The 23,209-nt window shown below is 38.3% G+C and overlaps 1 protein-coding gene across 2 annotated transcripts; it reads right to left on the bottom strand.

The window, feature by feature from the left end:
* Nucleotides 1-6,889: 6,889 nt before the first annotated feature.
* Nucleotides 6,890-9,386, bottom strand: LOC122076235 (pheromone receptor transcription factor-like). Of its 2 annotated transcripts, none has more exons than XM_042641568.1 (3): nt 9,001-9,386; nt 8,527-8,895; nt 6,890-8,413 (listed from the first exon to the last, which is right to left on the bottom strand). In XM_042641568.1, exons 1-3 carry the CDS (start codon nt 9,193-9,195, stop codon nt 8,339-8,341), a joined length of 639 nt encoding a protein of 212 aa, XP_042497502.1. In that variant the 5' UTR covers nt 9,196-9,386; the 3' UTR covers nt 6,890-8,338. The 2 variants fall into 2 exon arrangements, with proteins under 2 accessions (XP_042497502.1, XP_042497508.1); XM_042641574.1 differs by having other exon boundaries at nt 8,673-8,895; nt 9,001-9,384.
* Nucleotides 9,387-23,209: the final 13,823 nt, after the last annotated feature.

Consider the following 23,209-nt stretch of genomic DNA (forward strand, 5'->3'; position numbering starts at 1 on the left):
CTGTACCTTTCTCCCAGATCGAGCACCGACGGTGGCAGCTGCATCAACGATCACGACGACGGCGGCGGCGGCAGGATCCCATGTTTACTGTACCTTTCTCCCAGATCGAGCACCGGCGGTGGCAGCTGCATCAACGATCACGGCGACGGTACCAAAAAGGGCAAAAGATAACTTAGTTTAAACTTATGTATATATTCTATATTTTAAATATATCGATCTCACCTTAACCGTGGTCCAACGCAAGTTACAGAATAGATCACACTGTCCTCCCACAAACTGTTGTCTTACAATATTTTCCCACTAGGGGTGTTCTTTTATGGCTGAAAGGTAGTGAGGAAATAAGAAGATAGTGAAACAAAGGAAGCATGATCATCATCATTAGATAGAAATTCATAGAACCAAGTTCTGACGTACTCAACGGATTGAAGAGGAAGGTGAAAGGTTTCCTGGTCAAATACTTAGAATGAAAATTTTAGATAAGAAAGGGCTAAATTGGAAGCAGGGGCTTCTGTACATTGAATTCCAAGAGAAGAAGCCACCGCAGTCACCACCTCCATCATCATCATCATCACCAAAGCGAAGTTGAGGGACTGAACCGGTCGCGGGAGGCGATTCTTCGTTTCGTTAAGGCAGTTGTGCTGAAGTTCAACGGCTCTGTTTCTCAGAAAGCCGAGAGAGAGAGAAGCTGGAACCGCCAGTGACCGGAGAAAAAGCTGAACCGCCAGTGACCGGAGCTGCCTGTGACCGGAGAAGAAGCTGAACTGCCAGTGGTATCTGCTGTTGCAGTGAGAGGTAAGGTAAAATATGATTGTTTATTTGTTTTAGTTAAAAGGGTAAAAATGCCATTTCAAATTCTTTCTTAACGGTGATTGACGGTAGGGGGTCTGAGTCTAATTTGGTGAAAGAGAGGGGGTGTTCCTATAATACTGGCATTCTCCAGGGGGTGGCGCTGTAAATTACCCTTAAAAATATTGAAAAAATAAGTCTAAAGGCTGTGTGGCCTCTATACCGGACACAGGGAAGGGCGCAATGCTGGCCCCACTCTCATGAAAAGTAAAAGTTCTGCTGTTGATGTTTTCATGTGTGCTTTCATTGATCTCTGCCACCTTTTAGGGAACCCTTTCTTACCAAATTTATAAGAGGTTGAGGAGGCATCCAAGACAGACAGGGGGGAGGATCACTAGATTCTCTTGACAAAGAAGACATAAATAAGCCATCCAACTTTTAGACGTAAAGGCTGTGATTCGCAAGGTTCATCAAGGACTGTCTAGGAAATTTCTTGTTCAAGCACAAACAATTGTGATGCAAAGTAATGATGTCTGGGCTCCTTCAATGGATTTAGTTCATATAATATGTCATGTTTAGAATGTATAAAATGGATAGCAAAGAAGGGAAATTCAATAAATAAAAGTGCTTAAAAAAAAAAAAAAGGGATCGAATTTCTCGAAGGCCACAGTGAATTGAATCCATTCACCAAATGCCATTAGGGCCACTTAAGGGGAGTGTAGAGGGGGGACCTTTAACCCTTAGACCGTGTGGTGAACTTCATTGTGCAGTGAAGGAAACTTTGTCAATACCACAAAAGTAAGGAAGAAAAAATGCTACCTCTTGGCATGTGTCTGCGCCTTGACACAGTGGGTGCGAAAAAACCTCTCTACCTCATGTTGAAGATGCTCGTGCTCTCTAGTTTTTACCTGTGTCAGAGGAGATAGTGTTTTCTCGTTCCAAAAATAAATATGGAAGTAATAAGATTCACAAACTACAGCTTTACTTAAGAATTCGTGCAATTCAAAAATCTTCTTCAAGAAATGAAGCATTGTTTTGGTTGATCATATACATCCATATATATATATATATAGAGAGAGAGAGAGACAGAGAGAAGTATGGGCGAGTTGGGAGGAGAGGTGGTCGGAGCCAACATGAAGCCTTAGAGAGCAAATCCAGGTTGGCCCAACCTCGCTTCAAAATCCATTATCACAAGAAGTAATGTCCAAATCTTTCTTTTTTCCATTTATCTTGAAAGACGGTATGTCCTCATCGTCTATCAGGATTGTCGACATCCGTTTGACAACATTCTGTTTGTGCCGTTTCTGTGTTTTCTTGTTCTCAAAAACGGAGAAACAACCTAAAAAGATTTTCATAAAATTGTTCTGTTTCACCCGTTTCTAGAAACATAAATAAAAATTTATGCATATTTATAATTCTAGAAACGACTTTGACAAAACAAGTTTGACTTATTTCGTTGTTTCTAGAAACGAATTTGAGTGGAAAAAAAAGGCTGTTGTGTTCCGATAAATCTCTCAACTATTTAAATCTAAAAAGAGACAACCGAACTCTCTCTCCCTTTTGGGCATCCGATGATACTATTGGGTTTTTTAGTGGCATTATGTTTGCAAAAAACATTTCGAGAAACAAGTTTATCAAACACAAAAAAATCCGTTTTTGTTTTCGGAAAAACCGTGTCTGCTGAACGTTATCAAACATTGCCTTCACTAATACTAACTCTAATACCACTTGTTGAGGATGAAAACCACGATGTTCTTGTTTCTGATGTGAACACCTTATTATTTTTTCTTATATAAAGGTTCAACCAAGGGCTTTAAAATTGTTAATGAGAAAAATCTAAATCCTCACACAAACAAAGACAAAATGACGAAGTACTATTTGATCTTCCATATCTCTAGTTTTTTACCATCCAATACTACCTTAAAGTAGGATCAAAATAATCCTCCGCTTTTACTGATGGCAAACCTCAACCTTCTTTTTCAGACAAAGCCAATCAAGTGCACTATTAGCATTTCCCTAAGCTCAGACAAAACTGCGAAGTGCAGAGGAAGTAAAACAACCCTACGGCCATGGAGTGATTCAATCTTCTACTAAAACAAGAGAAGAGATACATTACAATCCATGCAATTTGATACCCAAACCCACCCAAGTCCCTTGTGCACCCCTCTCTCTTCCCCTTTCTCACTCTCTCTCTACCTTGATGTCTCACCCTCTTGGCTTCTCATGTAATTCTCACACCTTCTGTAGGCACCTCTGATATTTTATAGACTACTCCTCTTCCACACTTTGGAAGACTTTACATCTTCCACTCCCTTGGAAATCTCCACTTTCTTGAAGACTCTACACTCCTTCAATTTCTTGGAAGCTCAACTTCCTTGAAGAATTCCCAAATTATCTATTACAAGACCCTATTTGATAATTCAAATTGGACCATTGAACCAAACCCATAAACTAATCTAAACCACTGTTAGCAAAAACGTGTTTAAAACTCCGTTTTAAACATGTTCCCTTTTTTCCGTTTAAAACACGTTTTTATGTATGCTTCCAAAAGATATAGGAAAAAACTGCAAATGGCAAGCATTCCCGTTCTAAACATGTTTAAAATGCGTTTAAAAATGTTCCCTTTTTTGGCATTTTTTAAGACTTAACTTGTCGAATATAATGTCTACTTAATTGATCATATATCTCTCTCCCGTACTCTGATCTACCTGATTATTTCATCAACTTGAAGCTAACTCAATGGCCTATATTTCTCATGTATCACCTTCAACTCAATATCAATGTATGAATTCCGAAATTGAGATACAAACTAACGTATTTGCTGAAAAGTGTTTCTAAAGTGACAACTCCCAATTCAAACTGAACATACATTACTCCAAGAGTGTGTTGACTATGTTGACAACAATGAATAACATCATAGCCAAGCCACATTGCACAATAAGACTTGAACATGATTGTTGTTTTATGGTTATCCTTGTTGGCAACCTGGCCATGTGGCGGTGATGACGTGGTCAGTTTGAGTGACATGGATGAAAATGACGACATGGTAGTGTCTAGTGTCACCGATGAGAAAACAAAGCCGCTTGGTATGCATGGAATGGTTTGATACATCCTTAGTATGTGGTGCGGGTTTCTGGGTCAAAACTGGTAAAATTGGCCTATTTATGTTCAGGGGCATTTTTGACAGTGAAAATGATATTTTTGAAAGATCATTTCTTCATGAAAAATATAGATTGTAATTTATCTAGTCCAGTGCATCTGATTTGTTGCATTCCGATATCGTATGAAGAAGTTATGGCATTTGTGGCAGTCGAGGGAAGTTTCGGCATTGAAGATAAATTTTTTAAAGGAAGTGTTCTCCATGTAACAATACAACAAAAATCCAATCTTTCCAATGGTTCTGATTTCATCACGTTCCGATTTCGTATGAGAAAGATGTGTCATTAGAAAAGTTTAGGGGCATTTTGGTCTTTTTATATGGCTGAGTCAGATGATTGAGTCTTCTGAAAAGTCGTAGAGCGTCCAGTTACAGTTCCAACACACTTCATTTTATCTCGATCGAATATCGTATGAAAAATTTATAAGTGTTTCCGTACAGCTAGTTCGAAAATCCAAACAAAAAATTCATCTCGGTGTTTGGTGGATTTTTCGGAATTTATTTTTAAACTTTGAAGGGCTTTTATGTAATTTTAAGATTTTAAAGGTCTTAGTTGATAAAGGGTGTTTAGCACTGGAAAAATGAAGACAGGGGCTTATGCGTATATAAGAGAATCAGAGGGATCTTTAATACACGGCTCAAATTGAGCCACGTCGGTAAGATTCAGATTTGACGGTTCGTGCAAGAGCTTTCGTTGAAGATGCTTACCCGAGGCTTTTCATTGGTGGAGTATATTAGATATGATGGTCTGGCGTCTCACCACATTGAGTCTTGATTTTGTATAGCACATGTGCCTAGAATCTATAAAGAGATTCTTCATATCTTGATCTGAGCCAATCATATCAGATCGGTTCCGATCTAACGACCAAGATTGATGGAGTTTTATTAAAGTTAACCTACAGCGTACCGTGAAACTCACTACACCAACCAATCGGTGATCGACAATGCTTTTGACAATGTCAGCGCGTACGTCATGATGACGTCATAGAGATTCAAAACCTATGGTTTGGATCTATTGTCTGTTGGTTTAATCGGACAGCTCAGATTAAGAGATGCCTTTTGATGAGATCTACGGCCAGATCTGCTCCTCTGTTGCCCTCACCGGCAGTGTAGTCTACACCACCCCTACGAAGATTCCATTTTAGGCTATCTCATTGCTTTAATTTCAAATGGTCATATCTCCCTCATTTTAACTCGGATTTGGGTGACCCAAGTTGCTACTTTTTCGTTATTTCAATCCCTACACTATGGAAATAAGAAAAATAAGTTTTAAGTGAAGTAAGGCTACGGTTTTGGCAAGAGAAGCTTCCTCCTCTTTGTTGGTCCTTGAATGAACATGAATACTTGATGATAAATGTTCTTAGGCTATTAAAGGAGGTAAAAGAGGTGGTTGAGGTATGTTAATGATACATTAACTCAAAGCCAAGGAGGAAGAGAAGAAAGCAAGGATGTTTGCTTTGAAGAGCAAGAAGCCAATGAGAGAGAAGGTGTGAGCACCAAACTTGTCAGTACAAGTTTCCAGTCATCCCAGGCAATTGGTTGTGAGATTCTCTAACATTTGATTTACATTATATTCATGTATGTATGTTAGGGTTAGTTGTGGATGAATGTATACATGCTAGGTTAGTTGTGGATGAACTGTAAGCATGTTAGCTAGTTGTGGATGTATATGCTAGGCAGAGCTTGACTGTAGGGCACTGATATAAGCCCAAATTTACTGTATTCTTTATTGAGTGCTTAGTAGGTGCTAAGCACCGGGAGTGGGTGCTCCCGTGTAGTGGATGCTATACATTGTACCGACACTACGAGTGCCATCTCAGCTTCGGCTTGAGAAAATTGGGTGTGGGTGCTCCAGACTGTGGGTGCAGTCAAAAGTAGTGTATTTAGTAAGTATGAAACCTTTACAGCCACTACTCCGAGGATGTAGGCAAATTGTCGAACCTCGTAAAACCTTGTGTTATGAGTGCTTGTTGTTTACATTTTATATTGAAGTGCATGAAATGTGGAATGGGTGTGCACACTTGGAAGTGCCTATGAGAGGCTCAGTGTGCATATGACTGTGTGCAAACAGGGACATGTATATTACGTTTTTCTTGGCCAGACATCAGATAGTTTTTTGGGGATCGGAATTACACTCACTAATTCACCCCCCTCTCAGTGACTGCCTGGTTACAACAGTGTAGTGTATGAATTTAGAATTGGTGTTGAATGATATTCAATTATATGTCATAAAATTTATAATGTGACATGAGATATATATGCATTAGTGTTGGATACTGTAGTTGTTTTGAATATTAGATGCAAGTATTCATGTAATAATTCTTTAATTTATATGGTTATACTACATTTTTTTGGTCTCGTTTGTTTGAAATCTACTCGTTTAAAACCTGTACCGTTCATTTTCCATTTTTTCCGTTCTTTGTTTTTTTGACCATATCATTAGAAAAAATTTTAATGTTTAAAACCCGTACCGTCAGTTTTTGTTTTTTACCGTTCCCACTTTTTCTAACTATGATCTAGACAAAAGACATCAACCCAACAAGGCTTGTAAAATTGTTGTAAGTCATACATATCTATTGTCATGGTTTTGTTCTCACCATCATCAAGCCAATGGTATTAAATTCATGTTTTGGTTTTGTTATGCAAAAGTGATGTTTATGACTAATGAGATAGCAAAAACTTATTTGAAACACATCCAAATAACAATTAATTCCTACGTTTTTTGTTGAAATGTTGTAATCACGAATTGTATTATGCCGCAAATGGTAGTCCGTATGTGGGTTGAGTCATGATACTTGATTTTTTTTTTTAAAGACTTAGATGCCTCCAATGATGCAATCAAATTGATCTCTACAATCAAACAACCCTTGGCTTCCACTAGTAGTAGTGCACTCTTCTACTACATCCCTTCGAGTTCCACAAAGTTGTGCTCAGACTCAAAGAAAAACTTTCAAGATATGATTGGTAAAATAGGGAAAACAATGGTATGTTCTATAAATATGACCAAACAAAGTGTCGGATGGTGCACATCTGATGGCAACACCCAATGCAAGACAAAGAGATATTCAAGTCGGGATGGTCCCTATTGGACCTCCACACTTCATGTGTTTTGTCCAATGTTTAGTGACCAACATGCCACGTTGTTAAAGCAAACACTAACAATTACGAAAATAAACAATCAACAGATTGGCCTAACCCCTCTGCTTCCATCACATATCTCAAAAAACTTTCCATTGTGGTTGCCACCAAAATATGCTGGAGCCGATCAATCTTCAAAATGGGTTAAAAATTCGAGACAAACTTAACATACGTCAAGAGAGCTCCAATTGGCATCAGAATAGGAACCACCAATGTCAGAAAAACTTAATTGTTGGTGACCAAAAAGAATCTGGAAATAAGTTTCGTCCAGAGCAAGTATTTTGAAAACTTTCTTTTAAAATACATTTTTTCAACTATTCCTCCATAAGTTACAAAATTTCGTCAACAAAACAAAATAAACTAAGAATTTAAGAATGGGAGAACACATCGTTACAATGTTTACCAAACTTGTATTGTAACCAAACTTGAATTTACACTAGGTCTAATGAATCACTTTGTACTCACTGCCCATATCCAACCATTTGACCTTGTAGATAACCCTTCAATTATTAAATGGACATTCTTTGGCCTTGTACTCATCTTGGAATCATGAATATCACCCATAAAATTCTCATCGGAGTGGCCTCACCTCTACATTCATTAAGGTTAGATAACTAGTATAAACCACAATTAACATACCCACGTCTAGAATGAGCTATTGGTAATTAAGAGTTTTTATAACTCATTTTTTTCACTACGGTGAGTATCATCTTCCCAACTAAGCGTCCTCTATATGGTATGCCTACTCTTCAAGAAACCCTAATCTTGTAGTTTTCATTCCAACATATTAACCTCTCTTCCTTTTATTCTACTTCCAATGTGAGACTAAAGTTCCAACACTTAAAAGTACTTTTCTAATAAACAACTCCCCTTGGGCCATGGATTCAATCCTTTTGGGATATAAAACAACTAAAACTAATTTAAAAAAAAAAGAAGGTGAAGAGGTATAAATTTTGTAACTTCCCTTTTAAAGTACATCTTCCAAGAGAGTTTAATCCAATCCAAACAAGCATCAAATCCAGTGCAAAACTCCGAGTTATTGTTTTTCTTTCTTTATTTGTTGGCAAGGAAGAGATGTGTTTTAGATTTTTTTTTCTTTGTTCATTGAAAGGTTTCTTAAAAATGGTACTAATGTAAGTGAAGTTCTCATTTTAAAGTTATCAGAGAAGAGTCATTGTTAAAATTTAAAGGATCAACAAATATCATTAGCATTTAAAATGGACTGATCTCATCCAAGTTGACTTCTAGTATTCAAACTCAAATGGGTTTCCCAGCCCACCTCCAAAGCTTCTTCTCCAATTCATCTACATCATATCCCGGCCTCACAGTCACCTAATGAATGAAAGGGTTGTTATTACTATTCATGAAATGAAAATTTTAATAGAGATATAAGTAATTAATGAATTAACGGAGAGAAAAGAAAAGGATCAGATTAGATAAGCCACCTTAATGGTGTGACAGACTTTGGTTTCACTTCTATATTGAGTCTCATAGTCAATTTGAAGCTCCTCTTGCTCAAGAAGATGAAAAAGAGTTGAGGTTAAAGAGATGTCCTTGAGAACTATGGTACTGATGAGGAGGGAAACTTCACCTTTGATTATCTCGATAGATGGCATGAACGGCTTTGACTCATCTTCTACTTCCACCTCGATCTTGTAGTTTCCATCATCTTCATCATCATCATCATCGTCATCATCTACTTCTTCTTCTTCATTTTTTCCTTCACACTGCAACAACCTTGGTGCAAGTGCAGGTGTAGGTGTAGTACTGCTTGATGAGGCCAATGGTGCAACGTTCGTTTCCTCCTCCATCATCTATGTCAAAGTCAAGTTGATCACTATATGAGAGAGAGAGAGAGAGAGAGAGAGAGAGAGAGAGGTGGGTATAGCAGATTAGTTAATAATTTTATGGTATACTACCTGGAAAGGCTGGGGTGGTATCAAGGACCTGAGCTTAGCAAAGAGGAGGTGTTGTCTAAGACGGCGAAGAAGGAGATCTTCAGGGCTGTTCTTGCGAATCAGCACCGCTCTAACTGATGCTGAAGAAGTAGAACTTGAAGAAGGGTTTGTTGAAGAGTTTGACACATCAATTCTTGTGCTCTTCTTCTCTTTCATCTCTCTTCCACCCCCCCTCCCCCAACACACACACACACACAGAGTTTCTTGGAAAACAGCAGAGAGAGAGAGAGAGAGAGAGAGAGAGAGAGTGTAGGAAAAGAACTGAGGAGAGAGAGAGAGCGAGAGAGATAAGGAAAAGAACCCTTTGGAAGTTTACACAGCCTTTTCAGGATTGAATGGTTGGTGGTGGACGTGTGTAAGCCTCTTCTTATAGAGGGTGGTGGTCTTACGGAGTTATGTTGAGAGTTGTGAATAGGGAAGAAAGAGAAATACCCACGAGGATCTCGAGTGCAGCTATCAAGACATATCTTGAGTTCTTGTCTATTGCTTGTTTGAAGGGTTTTAGTCTTCAGTTCCTTTAGGTTATTTTATTTAAAGTTTGTTAATTATAGAAAGGAGGATCGATTCCAATGTAATTGGATAGTAGAAATGCGGTTATGCACAGTACGCATGGGGGTAATAGGGAACCATTGATTTGTTTCTCCATTGGCAAGTTTAGTGGAGCTTTTTCCCAATTTAATTAATCAGAAGCATATGTTAAATTATTGATATAAAATCAGAAACAATTAAGGAATTAACTATTATATTTTTTGGAAAGAAAAAAAAGCATTAACTTTTTATTGGTTGTTCCAACGGTGGCTGGAGTACTGGTTGAATAGTCAGCAACATTGTTAAGGGTAGGGACCTACTCTTTAAAGGGTCTTGAGAGGAAGGTTGAGATTACAGATTCGAATTGACATCTACAGAGATGCTTGGATTCTCACTATTTCAATTGGGTAAGATATCAAGTCTCAATAAGTGGGAAGTGTGTCAAAAGTGTCAAAATTAATTAATCAAGACATCTTCTAACGGAATGTGCCTCTTGTAACTTCAAATTTCTCTATTTTGGAGACCTAGAAATTTTCATATTTCCCTTTAGCTATTCTTGTAAAAATGATTCTTGGATTTGGGGGTCTTCTAAGGATATGAGTTATCTTCAGTGAAGATTGATCGTTATTTTACATCATAAGATTTTAATTTATTTCCACCCTCTTAAAAGCTCTAGATAATTGACGATGCATTTTAGCATAATTTATGTTAGTATTCTTTGATATCAAAGCTTAAGTTAAAAAGCATATCTCGCAAAATAATGTGTACTTCAATAACAATCAACAAAGTGGAAGATGGTAAAGTGGAAGATGGTAGACTGAGTTCCCATAGCTTATTTAATCCTCATGTGTACAGTAGGAACCCTTTTCTCCCTATTGCACTTTTAATTTTAGCCTTCTCGTTTTTGCACTAGACGTTGTATTGGTGTTTTCTGATGGAGCCTAGAATTCGAAATCCAAGAAAGGAGGAAGAGGAGCTATAATTTTTTTTTATAGAGGTAAAAATTTATTGCGGCAAAATGCAAGTTCGGTTGGGGATATTCAGCAGCTGCAGTTGAAACTGAAAGAGTCTGGGATGCCCTACTACTTGCCCGAAGTATTGGTTTCTTAAGGTTGCAGTATTTTCAAACTGCAAAGGTCTAATTGGGTCCCTGAATGGGATGTCCTTGTCACTAGATTGGGCGACATGCTCCATTGTGGATGATATTCTAGTTTTAGCTTAGATTTTACTTCGATTGTGTTCAATTTCATTCCTAGATCCTCTAATAAGGAAGCACATTTTTTGCGGGTGGGGCTGCCAAGTCCCACCTCTCTAGAACATGGTGGCCTAACCCCACCTTTATATCTTGTAAACTTGTCTTTCCTCTACAGGAATTATTCTACAGATGAGTTTGCCTAATGAATTTAGTATTTTACCAACAAAAAATAAAAAATAAAAAATAAAAAATAAAAAATAAAAAATAGAAAATAAAAAATAAAAAATAAAAAATAAAAAATAAAAAAATAAAAAAATAAAAATATAAAAATATAAAACCTTTCTAAAAAAAAAATCGAAACCTAGTCATAACTTAATGGAGTCGCTACATGGAGATTCCAAGCAAATAAGTATGTAAAGATCATGTATATACTTCATGTCTTAATAATGATGCATGCCTTATTCCATTGTGACTTTGCCTTGCTATTGGTTGGTTTCCCTTTTTAGACTCAATACAAGAAGCATTCAAGGTAAAATAACACGTATAAGGAACATTTTCTCTTCTTCCTGCAGCTTTCCAGATACAACAGATGCCATTATTCAATTTCTGTTTTTTTTGCTTTTTGTGTTTTGTCCCTTTTTCGTCTTTTCGTTTTTTTTTTTTTTTTTTTTTTAACAAATTTGAAAAACCTCAAATTCTGTTCTCTTCCCCACTCCAACCTTTCTCTAAGGCCTGTTTGTTTGGAGGGATTTGCTAGGGTGGGATTCAAGGGGTGGGATAGTTGTACGAACTATTCCACCCCAATGGGTTGTTAGGGCATTTGGATGAGTGGGGTAGAAATTTGGGCAGACAACATACTTTTTAATGTTGGCCCACGTGGCCTGCTATTTCTCCCACCCCACTGCCTTGCAAAGTCCCACCAAATCGGTGAGACTCTTGTGGGAAACAAAGTGGAATGGTTCTCTCTCACTCTCTCTCTCTCTCACCTTTGCTTCTTCTTCTTCTTCTGAAACGAGATGAAAGTAGGGCAGTTCTTCCTTTGAAATGGAATGATAGGACATGAAAGAGAAAGGAAAGTTGTTGTTGCTAAATGATCGGAGATCGCTGACCCACCTCGCCCAAAGTCATCAGTGCCAGATTGATCAAAGTCAAGAAGAAGAGCAATTTGGCAAAAATTAGAGTGGAAGAGGGAACGACAACAAAAGGGAAAGCTGAGAGGAACGATGGGAGTTGACCGTTGAAATTGCTTGTTGGTCTAATGCTTGCTCTCTTCATCACTACCTATGAATTGGAGCAAAAAATCTGTGGCTTGCTTCGTACTTATTTTCATCTATGCTCAGCTTAGTTGTGATTTACTCTATTTCTCATATGAGCTTTGGCCTTGTACTTGCATTTTTTTTTTTTTTTTTTTTTGACAGCCGTTATCTTTGCTTGTTCTGAGATGGATCGCTACTATGTTTCAGATCTGAACTTCTGCTCTGTTCCATATCTGTGCTTAAACATCATTTTAGATTCCCATTCTAGTCCGTTCTTCTGCAATTACTCCTCCTTCTTGATTTGGTGAGGGTTCGCTGGTTTGTCTCGAGTTCTTGCTTGGGTGCAATCTGATTACAATTACAGTTCTAATACATGTTTCATCTTCTTAGATCGATTGGGAAAACCCTATGGTCTTTGTGGGTTTTATCTTCATTGTGATATGTCTATTTTTCTCTCTTCTCACTCTCCCTCTCACCTCGTAAGTCCCCTCCCTAACCAAACGTGTAGGGGAGAGATGCTACAGCAACCATTCCCCACTTTCCCATTCCAGTTACTTACCCCATTAACTTATGGGACTCGCATGTCAGATAGTCCCACCCCATGAACCCCTCTAGACAAACGGGGCCTAATTGGAACTATTACAAGAAAAGTCCTAAGTGGCTGCACTTTGGCTGACGTCTATGGCGGCAGTTGCCAAGAACCAGCCCTATATACACCATACCATGATGGTTGTTCTACACCCTCAAAATGTGTTGCGAGGACTGTAGCTGTGGTTTAAAAAAAACCCAATGCTTATGAAGTACCCTATCATGAATGTTTTAAAAAATACTATAAGTTAAAGACCAATATATAACTGCAATTATGTAGAACCGCCGTTGTATATAGGTATGCATCCGCGGTTTACATACAAATGCCGTCGTATGTGGTTTCAATGTAAGACATTTAGAGACATGAGAGGTGTTATATAGGTTCAAATGAAAAATAAAATGAAGCAAACACATTAAATGTAATTCAATCATATATTATATCAATTAAAGTAGTTAGCCGTGTGATTGTGAAAAGAGAAGAGAGAGGGTATGGGATAAGGCAAGGAAGATGGAGGGATAACGTTGCCCAAAAGAAGATCAAGTGATAAGGAATTAATAGAGAAAGTATACCATACAAGATATTAGAGAGAGAGAGAGAGAGAGAGAGAGAGAGAGAGAGAGAGAGAGTATTGAAACTAAAATTTAAAGAATTTTTTCTCTCTTCTAAATTATAAATAGCAACACTCGGTGTAATTAACTTATTGAATTCATTAGTTCCTTCAGTTTGATCTCCTCCTGAGGTGTTGGTTATTTGGGTAACCCTTGAAGAAATCCAAGAGAGCAGCCTCAAGATCCTCTTCTAAGTGCTTGATGTACATCTTAGGGTGCCTTTCGATCTCTATATGATCCCTAAACCTTCCTAGAAATGATTAGTAAGCATGGATGAACTTCTTCAATAAGGATATGCATAGCTCCAAGATCTTTTTTTGAGGTCTGTGATGGAAGGTATTGGCCCAAGCTCTCAGCCCAACATTAATCTCGTTTGGGAGTGTAGGGGCAAAACCCCCGCAATACGGTATGACTCAATTGGATGTGACCTGCTAGATCAATCAAACTTGAAAGAATATTTATATGTTATGTTATCTTGTTGTTTAAGCAAAAGAGAAACAAGAGATTTGAGGATTTTTGAGTTAGGATTTTTATGCAAGTGTTTTTGCCACAAGTTTGAGTGTTCTTGTGAGATCTTCATTGACTGCAGAGTTCACATGGGCCCTTTCACAACCATCCATATTTTCTTCAAGGGGAGAAAACTTACAGCCTTGAGACAAAACGAGTGCAGTGACAAGATTGTTGCTCACATAATAATCGAAATGATTCCCTGATTACATGTGCTGTTCTCACTAGGTCTATAAATGCCAACCCGAGCCCAGCCCATATGCACTCCCTACATATAATAGGGCTAAGATGTTAGATTTCCAAAGATCGTGGGTCTGATTAATTACTGGTCCAATACTTAATGATGGGAGTCTTGACTACATGGGCCTATTTAGACATGTCACCTTGGTTTGGTTTGAGGTGGGCTAGTCGTGGACATTCTGAAAGTGTGCGAGGGCTAGGACAATGCCTTATGTATTATATAAAGGAGGGTCCCTGTAGCTACGTGAATTATTTTGTTCTCTTCTCCACAAGAAAGACAGTTGATTGGTATTCAAGGGAGGCTGCAGAAGATCCCTCTTTTGAGTGTTTATATCTCTTAAGGAAATTAGTTTTCTTTATCTTTCTTCATCAAGTTTTATCTCCTTCAAGGTATGTTCATTATCTCCTATTTTTTGTTTAAAGTTATGTTCTAGAATTCTGTATGGGTTATTTCATATTCTTGGATTTGGGGTTTTGAAATTCAAACCCTATAGAGTTATTTAACATGTGGTATCAGAGCCATACATATTAGACCTAGAACCAATTTCATTTTGGAAGATGATTGTATAAAAAATGATGATTTTGCTAGGATCTTATTTTATAGATGATTCTCTTGGTGTTCTTGTTATTGATTTATTTCTTTAAAATGAAAAGTATGTTATTTTTTTATTTTGATTATGAATATTATTTTGATTATATGTTTATACATATATTCATTCAAAATTTTTTCTCTTTAGAAGAAATGTTGGTGATGATGTTTTATAATTTTTATCGTATCATCCTTTGAAAAATTCTAGTTCTGATTAAAAGAAATCTTGAAAAATTCTAATTTTGATTTAAAAAAAGTAAAATTTTCTTTTAGTTTTCTGTTTATAATTAATTAAAAAATAAAATTTAAAGATCTACCATATTAAATGAATATATGAAAAGAAAAAATTATGTATGAGTTATTTGACAAGTTAATGTCATCATTATTTCACAAAAAAAAAAAAAAAAAAGATTTAATATTGTAAAATTATGACATTAATAATTCTAAAGTTTCTTTGAAATTATAAATGACATTACCACATGGTGTAATGCCATTAAAAGGACATAAAAGAATTTCTTGAAACTTAAAAAGTTTTATTAAATAAAAGATGTTCAAATTTGAAGATTTATTATTGAGAATTGAATTGTCTTTTAATTACTATGTGTACGTAATATTTTTTGTGTGACTTAATAACAAATCAAGTATTTATTTTGACTTATAATTATACACCTCATTTATTAGCTCAATAAGTTACCATAAGTCTAGCCATTTATTATTAATAAATGCTTAACTAAGTTATACTTCATTGGCTATATATATAATTTTTTTTTAATATTTTTTTCATCATCAGTATGATTTAACATCCTTGGATCATTTTAGTATGTATACTTAATGGATGACTTGTATTAGATGTCTAATAATACTAGTGCATGTAATATTACACTTAAATTTTGAAATACCCATTTAAATCAGTGTAATGTGAATCTTCCACAGAGTAAGCAGCAAAGCTGATGACATATTCCCAAAGGTGATGTCATCTAAGTAAGAAAGGGGATTGTGAGGGTGGGAGAAGTAGTTCAACAAAGTGACACTTTAAACTCTTTGATAATTCCATCATTGTAGCAAAGTTGGTGGCATATACCCAAAGGTGATGCCACCCGAGGAAAATTAATTGACATGCACACTTGTATAGGAAGGAATGATAATCTAGGAGTCCTATATGCCCAAAGGTGATAGAATTTTCAATAATTATTATTTCTTTCATAGTAAAAGTGGATTTATAAAAGGACCAGTGCATCTGTTACGCCAAAGGGTAGGGATGTAGTTTCGATTGTGACTTTTATGTGGTTTAAATTGCTAGCAAAGGTTGTTTTTGGTATGTTTGTATAACACGTAAGATATGCTCCCATTTTTGTTTTGCATGTGTTTATTATTCTATCTTCTCCAAAGAATGTCTATTCTCGGATCTCTCTTCTCCACTGTCCCAGTCCTTTCTGGGAACAATTACTAGAAATGGAAGGAAGAGTTAGATGTTGCCTTAGCCATGACGGATTTGGATATTCATTTACTTTTAGTAAAGAAGGCTTCGCTTTATCTAATAATGCGCATATGATTAGGAATGGTTGTTTGATTGATGACCTATATAAATTGAATTGTTATCAACCGTTAGTAATGAATGTTAGCTCTAAGCGTCATTTGCTTAATGAGTGTTCTTCTATATTATGGCATAGATGTTTGGGTCATATTTCAGTGCAAAGAATGGAGAGATTGATTAAAGATGGGATCCTTAAGCCATTGGATTTTCAGGATTTACAGGATTGTGTGGACTGCATGAAGGGAAAGATGACCAAAACTAGGAAGATGAAGGCAGCTAGGAGCAGTGGATTACTTGAGTTAATTCACATAGATATTAGTGGTCCTATTCCCACCCCAGCACTTGGTGGTCAAAAATATTTTATCACCTTTATTGATGATTTCTCACGCTATGGGTATCTTTATCTCATTTCTAAGAAGTCGAATTCTTTGGATGCATTCCTGATTTATAAAGCAGAGGTGAAAATTTTTCTGTCAAAGAAGATTAAGATAGTGAGGTCTGATAGGGGAGGAGAGTATTATGGCAAGCATGGAGATTCTTCACAACTTCTTGGCCCTTTTGCCAAGTATTTACAAGAACAGGGTATACTTGCCCCATATTCTATGCCAGGTACACCACAACAGAACGGTGTGGCATAAAAGAGGAATCGTACTCTGAAAGACATGATGAGGAGCATAATCAGTAACGCCAGTCTTTTAAAGTCATTATGGGGAGAAGCAATAAAGACTGCAACTTACATTCTTAACAGAATACCTAGTAAGTCAGTATCAAAGACCCCATTTGAACTTTGGACTGGTAGAAAACCAAGTCTCAATCATTTACATGTTTGGGGTTGCAGAGCTGAGGCTAGGTTATTTAATCCACATGAGAGAGTGTTGGAATCTAGGACTGTGAGTTGTTACTTTATAGGTTATCCTCAGAGATCCAAGGGTTACAGATTTTATTACCCTCGCTCAGCAAATAGAATTGTAGAAACCAGTCATGCCAAATTTATAGAGCATTGTGATGAGCTTTCAGAGCCTCGCAATTTGGAGTTTGATGAAGACTACCCTACATTTTCTAGTGAGTTGCCTAGTACCAGCTTTCAAGTGCCTATCACTATTGATGATGTTGCAAATGAGCCTGTGGAGGATGTGATAATTGAGTCTGTGGTACCAGTTGACCCCATAATTCCAGCTCAGCCGGAAGAGGGAGCAAGAAGGTCAATTAGACTTTGTAGATCTGCTAGTGGACCAGACTATATTTTGTACTTGACAGAGGGTGATTTTTGTTGTTTTATGGTTGTCCTTGTTGGCAACTCGGCCACGTGGCGGTGATGACGTGGCCAGTTTGGGTGACGTGAATGAAAATGATGACATGGCAGTATCCAGTGTCACCGATGAGATAACAGAGCAGCTTGGTATGCATGGAGTGGTTTAATACATCATTAATAGGTGGTGCGGGTTTCTGGGTGAAAACTGGCAAAATTGGCCTATTTACGATCGAGGGCATTTTCGGTAATGAAAATGACATTTTTGGAAGATCGGTTCTTCATGAAAAATATAGATTGTAATTTTCCTAGTCCAGTGCATTTGATTTCGTCACATTCCGATACCGTATGAAGAAGTTACGGCATTTATGGCAGTCAAGGGCAGTTTCGGCATTGAAGATGAATTTTTTAAAGGAAGCGTTCTACATGTAACAATACGACAAAAATACAATCTTTCCAACGGTTCTGATTTCATCGCATTCCGATTCCGTATGAGAAAGATACGTCATTGGAAAGGTGTAGGGGCATTTTGGTATTTTTACATGGATGATTCAGATGATTGAGTCTTCTGAAAAGTCGTAGAGCATCCAGTTACGATTCCAACGCACTTCGTTTCATCTCGATCGGATATCGTATGAAAAAGTTATAAGCGTTTCCGTAAAGTCGATTCGAAAATCCAAACCGAAAATCCATCAGTTGCTCTCGGTGTTGGGTGGGTTTTTCGGAATTTATTTTTGAAATTCGAAGGGCTTTTGTGTAATTTAAAGATTTTGAAGGTCTGAGTTGCAAGGGGTCTTTAAGCACTGAAACATATGGAGGCAGGGGCTTGATTGTAATAAAGAGGAGTAAAGGGAAGTGAAATGGACGGCCAAGATTCGACCACGTAGGCTTGATGCTCATCCAAAGGCTGCTGAGATTTTGGTGTGATATGGACGAGATAGATGCTTGCGCGTGGGATTTGATTGGTTAGATGCATAATTCTTGATGCACTGGCGCTACACTATATCAAGGTATGTTATTGTGTTTCGCGCGTGTATAGAAAGTATAACAAGGATTCCGATCTTAATGATCTCATGAAATCTGATTAAAGCCATCATGGAAGATTCGGATCCAACGGTCAATATGTATTTTCACTTTTGTGAGTGGGAGACAAGCTCCCTTAAAATCCGGAAAAGTAACCAATCATAGATCGACAACACTTCTGACGATGTCAGCGCCTACGTCATGATGACGTCATCGAGATTCAAATCTAACGGTTTGCATCTGTTGTCCGTTGGTTTAATCGGACGGCTTGGATTATAAGATCTCTTATATGAGATCTACGGTCAGATCTCGCTTCTGTTGCGCGCGCCGCCGGTGTAGCCTACGCCAGCCGTACGAAGATTCTATTTCAGGCTATCTCATTGCTCCAACTTCAAAAGGTCATAACTCCCTCATTTTAAGTCGGATTTGAGTGATTCAAGTTGGAGATTCTTCATCTCTCCGAGCTCTACACATCAGAGGGAAGAAATCCGACAGAGGGGTTGCTGAGGTGGTCGGAAAAACGAGTTGAAGCTCGTGGAAGGCTAAAGGTTTGAATTAAAGACTTCCATCCTCTTGCACTTCATCCATAGCCCCCATTAGAGGCTTAGGAAGTTGCTGGAAACCAAGGTAGCATGTTCTATTAGTTGTTGCCAAGAGAAAAGAAAAGAAAATAGAAGAGAAGAGAAGAAGAGGGAAATAGAGAAGAAGTTGTTTCCTCTCTTTGTGTGTGTGTGAATGTGAATGTGAGTGCCATTGTTACTCCATGAAAGTAAAGACAAGGAGAAAAGAAAAAAGAAGAAGAAGAAGAAGAACCTAGAATTTGGTTCTTGTGAGTTGCTTCAAGAAACCCAAGTACCAACCGGGGTTGAAGCATTGGCGGCACCGAGACAACATGATTGTGGTCCGCATCAAGTGGAGATCGACATTATTGCATCTCCGATGGTTACTCCTTGTCAAGGTAACCTCACTTTTGCCAAATTTCCATTATTATAAATCATTGTAGGCAAGATGTTTGATAAAATGCCTAAGTGATAGTTGTAGTCTATTTGAGGGAAATTTGCATGTATGAGTGCTTCACTATAGGGCATTGTTATAAGCCCGACTTTATTTTATTGGTGTTCAGTGGGTGCTGGACACAGGGGCTATGTGTTCCTTGGTAGGTACAACTACCTAAACCTATTTGTCGTGGGTGCGGCCTCTCAGATCATTCTGAGAAAACTAGGGTGAAGACCTAGCCATTGTATGTCATTGGTGGAAACTGGGAATGTGTTCCCTTGGCTGTGGGTGCAGTCATAATTAGTATTGAGTAAATACTGAGCCCGACAGTGGGCATTACTCCGTGCATGTAGGCAACTGGCCGAAGCACGTATTTCTTATGTTGTGGATGTGTATGTTCGTATTTCTATTGTGGATTGGAGTGCTTGGCTGCAGAATGGGTGTGTACATCTGGTAGACCTGACCACTTGGTGGTGCAGTGTGGATGTGCATACGACTGTGTATGTATGTGACAGTGATTACCGTGTGAGGTTTATGGGACAGCTCTAGGCAGCAATACAGGTTATGTGAGTAAGTTTCATGCAACAGTAAGAATGGTCAGTAGTATACATAGCAGCTCTGGGCAGCATCAATAGATTGTGCTATTGAAGTGCAAATAGTGATTGCCACATCAGGGGTACAGTTGGAAAGTGAAAAAATATTTGGCACACTGATTCACCCCCCCTCTCAGTGTCAATCGGGACCCAACAATTGGTATCAGAGCAAGGGCTCTAGAGGCAGCTTAAATAGCTCAGAGTGATCCGGTTGGTTGAAGATGGCATCAGGTGTTTGGTTCAGTAAGTCTACTTCTGGAGCTTCTATTTTTAATGGATCAGATTTTATCTTTTGGAGGAAGTTGATGAAGTCACATATAGGTTCATTGGGGTATGATCTATGGAGTGCAGTGGTTAATGGGAGTGTAGATTCTACTATTGACTCTAAGGTTAGAGAGATCATTTTGGATGGATTAACAGACAGTGTGAGTGTCAAAGTCAGTTCATGCATATCAGCTAAGGCGATGTGGGAGAGATTACACAACCTATATGGAGGTGAGCCAGCTATATCAGAGTCCACATTAGATGTTGAAAGCAGATGTTCAGATGAGTGCTACACTAGTGGATTTGAGTGTGTTGAGGCACATATTACTACAACTCAAGATGAAATCAATATTGATTTGAGAACACATCTGAAGGAGTGCAACTTCATTATTGCAGCATTAGAAACACAAGTCATCAATAGAGATGAGAGATGTAGAATCCTTGAAGAGGCAGCCAATGTGTTGAGAGCACAATTGTTAGAGCTTGATGCTTCTTGTATCTCACAGATGATGAAGTCCAGAAATGACCCTCAGGTTATAAAATCTCTTGAAGATCAACTGAGAAAGCAAAGTGAGGTGTGTACCAGGCTTGAATTAGAGAACTTAGCCTTGAGAGAGAAAATAGATGTGCAATCTCGAGTGATTAAAAGAGGTAGTGAAATTTCAAATGATTTTAAGAAGTTAAACAAAGAATTAGAAGCAGAGATCATTTCACTACAAACACAGTTGACTGAGTTGCAGAGGAGACATTCAGCCACTCCACTTGTGGTTACAGAGATGGATAGACATCTAGCTCAGTCTGCAGAATGCCAGAGACTACCCATCATCAGCTCTAGTTCTATAACAGAGCAGGGTGAGTCATCAGGGAAAGCTATAGAGACAGTTGAGATCAGACCACAGAGACACACTACAGGAAAAACACAGAAGAGAGCTCAGAGGAGACAAAGGAAGAGAGAGGAGAGACACAATAGTGAGATGAGATCTCCTACACATCAGACACAATGTGAAGGCAGTCCACAAGATACAAAGAGTAGAGGTAAAGGCAAACAAGCAGTCCAAACAGGGAACATAATCAGAGTTGGTGGTCATGACAGAGTTTACCAGCAGAGACTAGTTGAGTATGGCAAGTTCAATAAGTTCAATTATCAGAGGCCTATGCAGATGATTCCCAGGCAGAGTCAGATGGCTCCCACCAATAGACATAATGCTTCACCCAGCTTGCATAGGCAGTTACCAATGATACAGTTATGTTTTCATGGGTATTGCCACAGGTGTAGTGAGTATGGGCATAGGAGAGCAGAGTGTATATCTAGACTAGACTCCAGCTATGAAGGGAGGATTCCCATAGCACCACTGGGTAGACAACTAGTAGAATGTCTTAGATGCCACCATCATGGACATTGGGCCAAGCATTGCAAGGCAGTGCTCTCCCCTCAGCTTGTACAAGAGGAGAGAGACTATCAGATCTCTAGAACCAGAAAGTTAAGAAGTGGTTGTAGAAGGCAAGTCAATGAAAGACATTCTAAGAAGCATCAGTCACAATCTAGTGGTGAGTCTCAGGTGGCTTTGTATAGTGTATGGAAAGTGAAGGATATACAAAAGGCTGAGACAACAGTAAACAGAATCTGGAAAACAAAGGGAGATGTCAGTTCTACAGTTGTGCAGGAAAGATTCAGAAAGGGAAGACCATCAGTTGGAAAGGTAAAAGAGAGGTCTACAATTGGGTTGGTTGGACAGAGGCAAAGACTGAAGAAGACAGTAAGTGAGCAGAAAGAAAAACAGAGTAGTAGGAAAGCTTCTGGTGAGAAGCAAATGCATAGGACCAAGGCAAGTGGTCAGTTAGTTTGGAGAGAGAAGCACATAGAGGTGTGTGCAGTCACAGTCACCACCCTCCCACCACCTAGACAAGGTATAGGAGTGGGCACACCTCCCAGGCACTAGGTGTACTCTAGTGCACAAGAATGGGGGAGCTCACTAGATGGATATTAGTGCCCCCAGCAGGACTTAGATTATGACAGTAAAGTTCCTGCAATAGTGCTTGGATTAGAGACATCAGTTGAAACTTAGTGTAGTCCTCTTGAGTATTTGCATCTTAATGGAGCAATCACCAGATGGGCAGTTCAATGTCAGTCAGAGGGCAGAATAGTTGAGGATGTCAGTGATGGTCAGAGGTATGCAGTTGTGAGTATGACAGCCAATAATTCACTTTTGTATGCATCAGTATGGGTCAGAGATTCAGTTGGTACCAATCTCAGTGGTAGTTGTCAGAGTGTAATTTTGTGTGATCATGGTGATTGTTTGACTTTGACAGAGTTAAATATTTCAGCACTAGTGACAGAGAGAATGATATGTTGACTGGATGAAGAGATTTATGACAGGAAGCTCAAGAAGCTGGTGAGTTGAGCAGTTGCGTACTGTAATTTGTAGTTCATGATATATATCCAGTCGAGGCAACACTTATCTGATGAGCAGTGTTGAAGCAGATATGAGGTCAGTTGAGTAATTGAGATTTCAACTCATAGGATAGGGAAGATGCGTATGGGCACTCCTATGTAGTTTGAACTCTCACATCTGTAGGATTGGAAAGATGCATATGGGCATTCCTATAGATGCTTGTATCCTACACTGGGAGAGATTACTGTAGAGAGTGCTGATGTCACAGTTGATGAAAAAAGGGATATTCCTTCAGGCTCAGGAAATGAACTTCTAGAATTTGAAGATCTTGATGATGAGAATGATCTGGTTGATAGTAGACTCAAAAGCAAAGATGAGGTTGATGTTGAACAGGATGAGGTAGATTCAGATGAGCAGAGGAGACACAACAGAGTTGATCAACAGAAAACAGATGAGTTAATCATTGGTGACCCCACTGTAGGTGTTCAGACTAGAAGAATGAAGACCAACACATACTCTCTTCTTTCGAAGATTGAACCAAAAACTGTTGATGAGGCAAGCAATGATGAGAGTTGGATGAAGGCCATGAATGAAGAACTTGATCAG

The sequence above is a fragment of the Macadamia integrifolia genome, chromosome 1 (assembly GCF_013358625.1).
Source record: "Macadamia integrifolia cultivar HAES 741 chromosome 1, SCU_Mint_v3, whole genome shotgun sequence".
NCBI classification, from domain to species: domain Eukaryota; kingdom Viridiplantae; phylum Streptophyta; class Magnoliopsida; order Proteales; family Proteaceae; genus Macadamia; species Macadamia integrifolia.

What these genes read in the sequence shown, in the direction of transcription:
- LOC122076235 (XM_042641568.1), bottom strand. Translation starts at nt 9,195, where the DNA reads ATGAAAGAGAAGAAGAGCACAAGAATTGATGTGTCAAACTCTTCAACA. An exon ending in TACCACCCCAGCCTTTCCAG is followed by an intron (nt 8,896 to 9,000) that starts GTAGTATACCAT and finishes ACTTTGACATAG; the next exon opens with ATGATGGAGGAGGAAACGAA. An exon ending in AAGTCTGTCACACCATTAAG is followed by an intron (nt 8,414 to 8,526) that starts GTGGCTTATCTA and finishes TTCATTCATTAG; the next exon opens with GTGACTGTGAGGCCGGGATA.